We start from the raw sequence: 10255 nt of genomic DNA, 5'->3' as shown, positions 1-10255 counted from the left end.
AGAGATTTAAAGTTTCCTAGGCCCCATATATACTGCTGTGTATGGGTATTGTATTGTATGGTTTGTAGAATATCTTGTGAGTCTTTTCACTTGTCTTCAGCTAATAATACTTATTTACAGGCTAATTGTTCACATGTTGAATGTCAGCCTGTAGAAAATAGAAGGTTTCCTTAGACTACATGTTTCTGACTTTTAAATATAAAGCCTTTTAATAAAGCTGTGGACCATGGTGTTCCTTCCTAGCTATAGCTTCATTATATTGAAATAACAGCCAAGTAATAAGGAATGTGTTCTATGAGGAAACCATGCACATTTTTGGCCCCTTAATGCAAAGTTTTTCAGGCAGGAACTTTAATACTTGATTCGCCATATCCGTACATGTGGAGAGGGCTCCTCCTGAGCATCTACAAAGGCGATTTGTTGTCATCCTTCATAGCTCTTCTTCAGACTTCTCACTGCTGTGAGGCTCACAAATTCTGTGCATTTTTATTGTGCTTCCTCTTGTGCTCTGGAGCACACACTCATATCTGTGGCACAAGAGCTTTTGCAAGGTATCTCATTTTGCTAGGTGTCTGTGGTTCAGCAACTAGCACAACGCAACCACAATTCCTGACTACAGTCTATGAACTGCAAAAAAGGGTAAATATACTTTTCAATAGACAGTGCACTAGAGGGTCTAGGACAATACTGAAGAAATGGTGACACGGGTGACAGAGACACGAGGAAAATTACAGCCAATATAGTATGTGGAGTAATGGATGAATGATGCTTAAATCCTTTTTATATCCATAGTGCCCAGTAATTATTAGTTCATTTTAATGAGAGAGAAAAGATGCAATATAATGGAATTTGATGTTAATCAAGCTGTGCAATTTGGAAACTACTTTCCAGAAGTTTTTTCTTGTTTGGAGCCTTGCTTTTACTGAACAGCAAGTAGCCATTTGTAAGGAACAGGTTAGGTGGTCTGTCTTCAACAGAGGAACACTTTTCTTTGCTACAGATTAAAAAAATTAAAAATAAAAAAGCTTACAGGATGGAGACAGTGCTTGCATCCATTCTAGCATTAAATATATAAAAAACTTGCTTGGCCCCTGTAAGGCACTTGCTGCAGTGTAACTTCCTAATTCTGGAAATTTGATTTGTGGATATGGATGTAATATCAGTTAGATACAGCTTTTTAAAATGGAAGTAAGGGAGGTGTTCCCCAAAATGAATTCTAGTTAATAATCAGTTGAGCATTATTTCAAAACTCAAACCAATGCATTAAGCCCATCTTGCATTGTCATTAGTTAGGTCAATTAATACCAGCAGCCTTCAGAATACTTCTTCAAGATTTTAAATTGGTTCACTATATAAATACAGCATGTCTTGTTAACAGCAGCACAAAAAGCATCCATTGCCAATAAAGTTGCACCAATATATCGAGGCCACTGATAAAAGGAAAATTAACATTATTAGCTATCGGACTCTTTTGGCCAGTGTAGCCAATTAATGTACTGATAAATATGCCTTCCAGCCAGGGCTCCCAGACACCATGTGCATGCATGCAGCCACATGCATGTACCAGCCAGGAATGCAGCCAGGCAGACAGCATCTTGGAGGTAAGTCTGTGGAAGAAAAGGGAAATGGGGGTGGGAAAGGGCATGGGGGGGGGAATCCAATGCCCCCAAGGTGAGGGAGGGAGTGGGGCTGGGGCAGAGTGATGAATGGGATCCTGGGGGAATGGGATGGAGCCCATGGTCAGCTTTCCAGGGGATCAGCATCTCGGCACTTAAAAATGGCAGCAGGGTTGCTTGAACTAAAGATCATCAAAAGAGCTTTAGATCAAACTCCACTACCACCATTTTCAAGCGCCAGGACGCTTTTAACCGGAGTGGGGCAGAGACAGGCTGCCCACTGTGGGCTCCGGGCTCTTTGCCTTGCTGCCTTTGCTCTGGGAGCTGCGTGCTGGCTGCACAGCGCCTCCTGTGCGTCTAGCAGCTGGAGGCACAGCTTGCTGCTGCCACTGCCGCCATTTGATGAGCTTGATTTCAAGTGTCCCCGCTGCCATTTTTAAGTGTTGGGATGCTGAACCCCTGGACAAGCTGCCTGCCACTCTGTTCCACTCCTTGCTCTGGCCCCGGAGTCCCATTCACCGCCCAGCCCCTGCCCCTACCCCTGTCTCGCTGTGGAGGCTTCAAGCTGTCCTTCCCCTCCACAGACTTACCTGCAAGGCACTGCTTTCCACACTGCTCAGCTGCATTCCTGTAAGCCAGTTATCAGATTGGCATTGGTTGGTATGCCTGGTGGATAATCAATGTCAGCCAAGAAAATCTTTATCGGTGCACCTCTAATTATTAAGCACCTGGAGGAGAAGGCGACTAGGACCTAGGGTGGCCATCATAGAGGACATTCCGGTTTTCTGCTACTCTGTCCTCTATTGATATGAAACCTGACACCTTTATGTCCTCTATTTTTCTCTTTAAGAGGAAAATAGAGGACATAAAGGCGTCCAGTTTCGTATCAATAGAGGACAGCTGGACTGTCCTATATTATGGCCACCCTATTAGGAACAGTCAGCATGGTCAAGCATGACTTTCCATTGGTGAATCCAACTTGATTTCCTTCTGTTATGAGATGACTGGCTCTGTGGATGTGGAGAGAGTAGTGGATATGATATACCTTGACTTTAGCAAGGCTTTTGATATGGTCTCCCACAACATTCTTGTAAGCAAGCTAGGAATTGGATAAATGGACTGTAAGGTGGATAAAAAACTGACTAGATTGTCAGGCTGAAAGGGTAGTAATCAATGGCTCAATGTCTAATTAGGAGCCACTATTAAGTGGGATGTGCCAGGGGTTGGTTCTAGGACTGGTTTTGTTCAATATCTTCATCAACAACCTGGAAGATGGGATGCAGTGCACCCTTGGCAGGTTTGTAGATGATATCAAGCTCGGGGGGAGTAGTAGATATGCTGGAGGATAGGGTTAGGATTTGGAGAGACCTCAACAGATGGGAAAATTGGACCAAAAGAAATCTCATGGGATTCAACAAAGACCAGTGCAAAGTCCTGCACTTAGGATGGAACAATCCTGTGTGCCTGGTACAGGTTGGTGGGGAGAGGTTGGGAGCAGCAACTCTGCAGAAAAGGACCTGGGGGTTACAATGGCCAATAAGATGAATATGAGCCAACAGTGTGCCCTTATTGCCAAGAAGGGTAATGGCATACTGGGCTGTGTTAGTAGGAGCGTTGGTAGCAGATTGAGGGAAGTGATTAGTCCCCTCTACCAGCAGTGGTGAGGCCACATCTGGACCACTGTCCCCCCTCTATTTGGCACTGGTGAGGCCACATCTGGAGTATTGTGTTCAGTTTTGGGCATCCCACTACAGAAAGAAAGGATGTGGACAAATTGGAGAGAGTCCAGCAGAAGACAATGAAAAAGGTTAGGGGGCTGGGGCACATGATTTATGGAGAGAGGCTCGGGGAGTTGGGCTTATTTAGTCTAGACAGGAGATGACTGAGAGGGAATTTAATAGCAACCTACTACCTGAAGTGGGGTTCTGAAGAGGATGGAGCTAAACTGTTCTCTGGTGGTGCATGACAGAACAAGGAGCAATGGCTGCAGCAAGGGAAGTTTGGTTAGTTATTAGGAAAAACTTTCTGACTAGTAGGGTAATAAAACACTGGAACAGGGTACCCAGAGCGGTTGTGGAGTCTCCATTCTTGGAGGTTTTAAAGACCCAACTAGACAAAGCCCTGACTGGGATTATCTAGTTGGCGATGGTCCTGCATTGAGCAGGAGATTGGATTAGATGACCTCCTGAGGTCCCTTCCAAACCTAATCTTCTATGATTCTATGAAAAAGGATATTGTTATACTGTAGTAGTTTTTACTATTGTGAAAAATTATTTGCATTAGAGTTCACATAATTTGCCCCAGCACTTAATATTTATTTTTTTCTTTTAATGTGTGACCACATCTAACCTTGCAATATACTATAGGAATGAGTGAGTGAGAGTTGATTCCCACCCCCCACACATGCTTTATTATGCTACTGGATGAATGGTTTTATGACCATTTTTGAATGGGTGGAATAGGCCATCTATGTTTTCCTAGGATATTTATAATGTATTTACTTACCAATTTTGAGAGAGTTAAGGGTAGAGGCCAAGAAAAAATTGACAATGAGAAGTTAATTTTGTGAGTATTGTGGTATATAAATATTGAGTCTCCTTATTAACTGGTTTCCTGGGTATAATGAAACATTGTCCCCTCTTTTTTCAATAGCTCTTCCACTTCAGTTTAGTTTAGTTGCTTGTACACTGAATTTTAGCATGTTGATGACAATTTTTTCAAACTTTAAGAAAAATAAAATTGTTATTCTGAAGAATGCAAAAATACTGGTGTGAGATTTTCAAAGATGAGAACATATTGATTGTATGGTCACCATTCTTAAGCCAAATTAATCTATGTTTTAATATTTTCAAGACTTTGCTTGTGAAAGATTCCAGAGTAACCCTGGGGACTGAAGACCTTTAGGAACAGATTGTGTTCCATCTATTAGGTTCCTAAATCCATTTAGACACCTAAGTCTGATTTTCTTCCACCCTGTTCACATCCCTGAAAATCGTTAATGCATGTACTTCTGTAATACCCGGTCATCTTGCCATTAAGACTGAGCAAAAAAATCAGGATCCATTGTTTTTCAGATATTAGAGCAGGGTGGAATATAATTGCACTTAGGCACCTAAGTCCTTTACGAGTCTAATAGATGGAATAAAATTTGGTCCTTGTTGTTTATAGAGCAGGTACAGTCTAGACATCACTAGTGACAAGTCCTCTTGCACAGTGCCTCATCTCCAAGTTGGCAGAACCATCTTAATTGGGATCATGGCCTATTTGGTTCTTGATGTTTCTGATTAGACTGAAACTGCAGAATAAACCTGTTCACAGCAAGCTTTATGGTGTGGATATGTGCTCACTAGAAAATAGAATTAGCAGAAAATCATGGGGGCATTGGCTGGTAGCAACCTTTTATTAGTCTTAGGCTGCTTATGATTTCTCCCCTAAAAGTGAGTGTCTTGTGGCATTTCATTCCTCTGAGGATCCAGGAATCTGAATTTTTATTACAGCACTTGTCCAAGCACTGATTATGAAATGCTCCACAACAAGGGGTAGGAGGTATTCCCTTCCATTTATGTAAGCACCATGTCTTGTTAGAAACCCATAATGCACTTCTGATTTCTTTTTTTTTAAATCACATAGTACTGACATTAGTAATTTAAAGTACACACTATGTAATTGACAGATCAATTTTCAAAGGAATTTTGATACATTTTCATTATGCTTTTTTTTTTTTTTCTTTCTTTTTTTACAGACTATCTTTTTGGGAATTATTCTGCTACCACTGCGGATCATATGCATTGCAATAATTTTGCTTCTAGCATGGCCTTTTGCAGCAATTGCAACTTATTCCCAGCCTCCAGGAGGGTCTGCACCACTCAAGGGATGGAAGAGGTAAAAAATTACTATCAAATTTCTGGTAAATTTTATCACAATATTCAAAAGCCCCTCCCTTTGGTAATTCTTCCATTCAGGACTGGAGTATTGTGTGTCCTGTTTTGTGCACTGCATTTCAAGAAAGATGTAAACAAATTGCAGGGGTCGGGGGGTGAGTCTGATGGAGAGCAACAAAAATCATTAGAGGCATAGGAAACATGACTTCAAAGGCACCTGACCATGTTGTCATGCCTCTTTTTCCAAGGGCTGCAGCTGCACAGATTAGCTTCCAGTTATGACTGTGCCACTGCTTTTTTTTCCCACCTCCTCCTAGTCAACGCCTAGGACAATTGGCCCCGTCACCTACCCTAGTTATGTTTCTGTAAGGAAAGGTTGAAAGCGTTAGGATCACAGAATGTGCAGAAGGGAAGACAGAGGTGGGATTTGATAGTGGTTTTCAATATCTGAAGGGTATTTTTAAAGAGGAAGGTGATAAACTATACTTTGCGGCTGCAAAGTGCAGGCCAAGAAGTAATGGTCTTAAATTGCAGCAAGGGAAATGTAGGTTGGATATTGAAAATAGTTTTCTAACTGGTTAAACACAGGACCAGGCTACCTAGAGAGACTGCAGGTTAGATTAAACACTTGGATGAGGGAGTTGAGACCGAGATGATCCTGCCTTGAGCAGGGTGTTGGATCTGATGACCTGCTGATGTCTTTTCCAGCCCTGTTTTTCTATGATTCTTTGATGCTAACTCCAAACAAAAATAGTTTTGTTTCTCTTTTCCCTGCCTTCTTTTTGAGAATTATCTTTAGTTATTTACAATATCAAAGAAATATTGCAAACGTATTGTGGGGAATGTCTGCTTTGCATGTTTGAAACAACATTAATGAGATTTCTGCTGTCTTGCAAACATCAGAAAGTTTATCTATGGGGACAGACCAAGTTAATGTGTGCTTTTAAACTTAATTCAACAAACACCTTGTTAAACTGGTTTGTTAAGAAGATAAGTACAGTAAAAGCTGTGTTAACCAGTATTCTAGTAGTTGAAATACTCTAACAACTAGAATTTCTGGCCAGCCATCGAAATGCATGGAGGAGAGAGCTTGCACGTGGCAACTGCTACCACCACCCACCACCTGCTGTGTGTGTGGCTGCCACCACCTCCCCCACCCCCTCCCGCTCCACATGCAGCCACTGCCATCCTCCATCCCCTCGCCCCCCGCTCTGCGTCCGGCCCCAAATCCCTGCCTCCGCTAACCAGAATTTTTAGATAACTAGCACCCCCTTTACCCCACTCATGCTGGATAATAAAGCTTTTACCCCCACTCATGCTGGATAATAAAGCTTTTACTGTATATGCAAGTCAGGCCTTGCCTTAGAAATGATGCCAGATTGAATCTTTAGGAAGAGCTGCTCGTGAAGAACAGTTCACAAATAGCCTTGGAACTTTTGAGAATGATGGTGACAGAAAAATATATATAAATGATGGCGCTGTGTTCATGTAACACACACACCTTGAGAAGCAGGATTGAATTGGTAATATTTGTTGTTACCACTACAACACTGCTGTAAAAATAGCTGTAGCAACTGTAGCAAGTTGAAGTTTGGAATTCCAAGCACTGTTTCATAGCTGTGTCCATTACAGTGAGGGATTCTTGATTTTAGTCCCTGGTCTTTCAGTCCTTGGATGCAGTCCAGGTTCTTCCTCCTCTGCAGCTGCATAACACTAGAGAGTGAAAACCAACAGGAAGTGAATTGCAGCAAGATCAGGAAATAGGTCAGAATTCCTGGGTAGAGGAACCTTATCTCTTTCCATTCTAACTGGGTTTTTTTTATTAAATCTGATTGTTTAAAAATATAGGATTGAAGTTGTTTCAGTGACTACTTTTGATTCAAACTAGAATTCATAATTACTGTTTACAGTACAAAAGAACATTAAAGTCTGTTTCTTTCTGACTACTGCTGCTTATGTCAGGGACCTCTAATGTACAGCCAAAGAAACCCTATTCTTATGGTTTTATTTTTGTTTTCTTCACACTGTTTAAAACTATGTCCTTGGTGACTAAGGAAGGTAATGAACTTACATATGCTGTTGCTTTTTCCTTTTAAAGGAGAATGATTCAAATCATCCTCAAGGGCCTAGGACGTTCCATGTTCTTTTCGATGGGCTTCCAAGTTACAGTGAAGGGGAAAGTAGCAAGTCCGTTGGAGGCCCCCATCTTTGCTGTAGCTCCACATTCAAGCTTCTTTGATGGGATAGTCTGTGTCTTGGCTGGCCTGCCATCAATGGTATCCAGACCAGAGAACCTGGCGGCCCCAATCTTTGGCAGTAAGTAAAGTGGAATCATTGACAAGGGATACAATTATCAGAGTCCTCCCACTGAGGAGTTCAAGCTTCATTTTCAAAAGTGACTGAGGGTCAGGTTTTTAAGAATTTAAAGCAGCGGTTCTCAACCTTTTGAGAACCTTACATCTCACCAACCATTTTGTCAAAAAACCTTGGTCCCACCATGATTAAAACAAAACCCCACTGTCTGAGATATCATTTGATTCATCTGTTTGAAGTGCAAACAACTTAGATTTTTTTTTAATTGGGCAGTGAGTTGAAGTTCCACCTACACAACCTTTGAATGCGTTGATAAACACTGATTTAAAGCACCTAAGTGTCGAGATACCTTGTAATATCTACTACAGCTACTAGACATGAAATTCCCTTTGAAATCAATATGAATTAGGCACCTAACTTGCTTATGCACTTTTAAAATCCCAGGAAGTACCTACCTACATCTCTGGGCACTTAGATACCTTTGAAAGGACACACTTATATGTGTTAGTGTCTTTGAAAGTAAATAGAACATAGGCTCCCATGTCAGTAAGTGAATCTTGTAGCAAGTTATTCCCACTGAATCACTTTAAACCAGAACTAATGTCTTCATTTGAATACATGATCAATTCATCTCATAAGTGACATAACAAGTTTCTTTTATATCTAACATAACATAACAACTTCCATGTATTCTGGTTTTTCATGTTTTGGTTTATTACATTAGAAATTATTGAGTGATGCTTTTTTTTCTAATTATGATTAATTTTTAACTATGACTTGTGTCAAGCTGTATTTGGATGAAAATTGGAATTCAGTTAAGTTGCACAAAAATAGCTCTTAAAATTATTAAATCACTCTGAATGTATTTTAATCATCTTGGAATTTTCAGGCTCCTTTTTGGGAAAGGACCTAGGGAGACAGAACATTTAGGATGATCACTCCCATTAGGATAGAGGAAATGCTTTCTTCCAACAGGACTGGAGCTAAGGAGCCCGTGCAGAGGGAATTTGACATGGAAGTGGCTTGCTCCTCACAGACTCCTTGCATGTTACTATGCTAAGGAGACTTTGAGGAAGCAGTGAAGTTGAAAGTTGCTGTGTAGATTCGCAACTCATTTATAGGACTGGAAAGTTGCAATGAGACCCCTTTGGCCCAGAGGCTAGAATGGGCCATATTGTAGAGTAGTTTACAGAGGCTGAATTCTTTCTCCCTGCTTTCCACCCCAATTTTGGCTCCTCCGGTTGTGAGGAGCCAGATTTTAGACCTTCTTTTTGGTGTCTTCACGTGCTGATAGGGGACACAGCATTGGTTAAACCTGCTTCCCATTGAAAAGGCTGCCTTCACAATTCCTACAACAAGAAACTTCATTTTTTTGTTAAACAGGAGTTTGTTCTGTAGAAACAAATGCCTTTTCTCAGGAAAAATGTTCTCTGGGGTGGGAGCAAATGGGTGTGTCAAAGGGTCTGATTCACAAATATATAAATTATTTTGGACGTCAAGTAGTTAGGGAGAGTTATTGGAAAAAGTGCAGAACAGGCCTTAATTAAGGAAATTATGCTTCCTGTACTGCTTTCTGTGATTAAACTCTTAGAGTTCACTCAAGTCTTCTCTCTGTCTCATATCAGGAAACTTTATAATGGAAAGCAATAGCACTTTTTACCTTTCCATCCTCTGATTCTTCCACCCCTGCATGAATACAGAATAAAATATCCAACCCATTTTATTTCTGCAGGTGAACACAGGCTATAGCCTTTTTACAGATATCTTGTATAAAAGCACTTTCTTTTTTCTTTCCATGGGGATTGGCCTGAAGGCTACAGTGTTCTTCATAAGCTATATACCTCAAAGCCAAAACCCTACAAAACAACACAAGAGACTTTACAAAATGCAGTTATACTATCAATGTGTTTTACAACAAGTATTATTTAAATTCTCATGGCAGAAAGGACAGTCTTATGGTTCAGGTACTGGACCAAGCCTTGGCAAATCTGGATTCAGTTTCTGTCTTTGCCACAAACCTCTTCTGTGGTCAGATGCACAGCTTTTAATTTCTGTCTTTGTTTCCCCCCCTATAAAATGGAGGACAGGAATATATATTTCATTTTCCTCCCATCTTTTGTCTTGTCTTTTTAGCCCGGATACTATTCAAGTAAGGGCCTCTCTCTAAATACATGGTTATAAATAGGGCTGTGCAAAGCTTCAGTAGCTGATTTGATTTGGAGGAGATTTGGCTCAATTCAGGGGCTGAATCTCTGATCGGAATCAAATTGGGAGAACAATTAAAAGCTCCGAATCGATTTGAAGCATCTGAATTGATTCGGAAAAGCTTCAGAAAAGGTTTGGCTGATTTGGAGATTTGGCCATAGACCAAACGGGCAACTGACAGCTGCCTCCAGCTGGTAAGTCTGTTGGGGAAGGGAGTGGAGAGGAAAGAGGTGTGGGGGA

General features: G+C 41.0%; 1 protein-coding gene across 1 annotated transcript in view; it reads left to right on the top strand.

The window, feature by feature from the left end:
- The window catches only part of LPCAT2 (lysophosphatidylcholine acyltransferase 2), a gene marked incomplete at its 5' end in the record, with an annotated part of 54871 nt that overhangs the window by 8226 nt on the left and 36390 nt on the right, over positions 1–10255 (top strand). The window contains 2 exon segments of the mRNA XM_006019088.3: positions 5359–5498; positions 7596–7813. Of these exon segments, the coding sequence (XP_006019150.1) occupies positions 5359–5498; positions 7596–7813 (358 nt within the window).

The sequence above is a fragment of the Alligator sinensis genome, unplaced genomic scaffold (genome assembly GCF_000455745.1).
Source record: "Alligator sinensis unplaced genomic scaffold, ASM45574v1 scaffold97_1, whole genome shotgun sequence".
Classification (NCBI taxonomy): domain Eukaryota; kingdom Metazoa; phylum Chordata; order Crocodylia; family Alligatoridae; genus Alligator; species Alligator sinensis.
The sequence above is the reverse complement of the archived record's forward strand: the minus strand, read 5'-3'. Positions and strand labels throughout refer to the sequence as shown.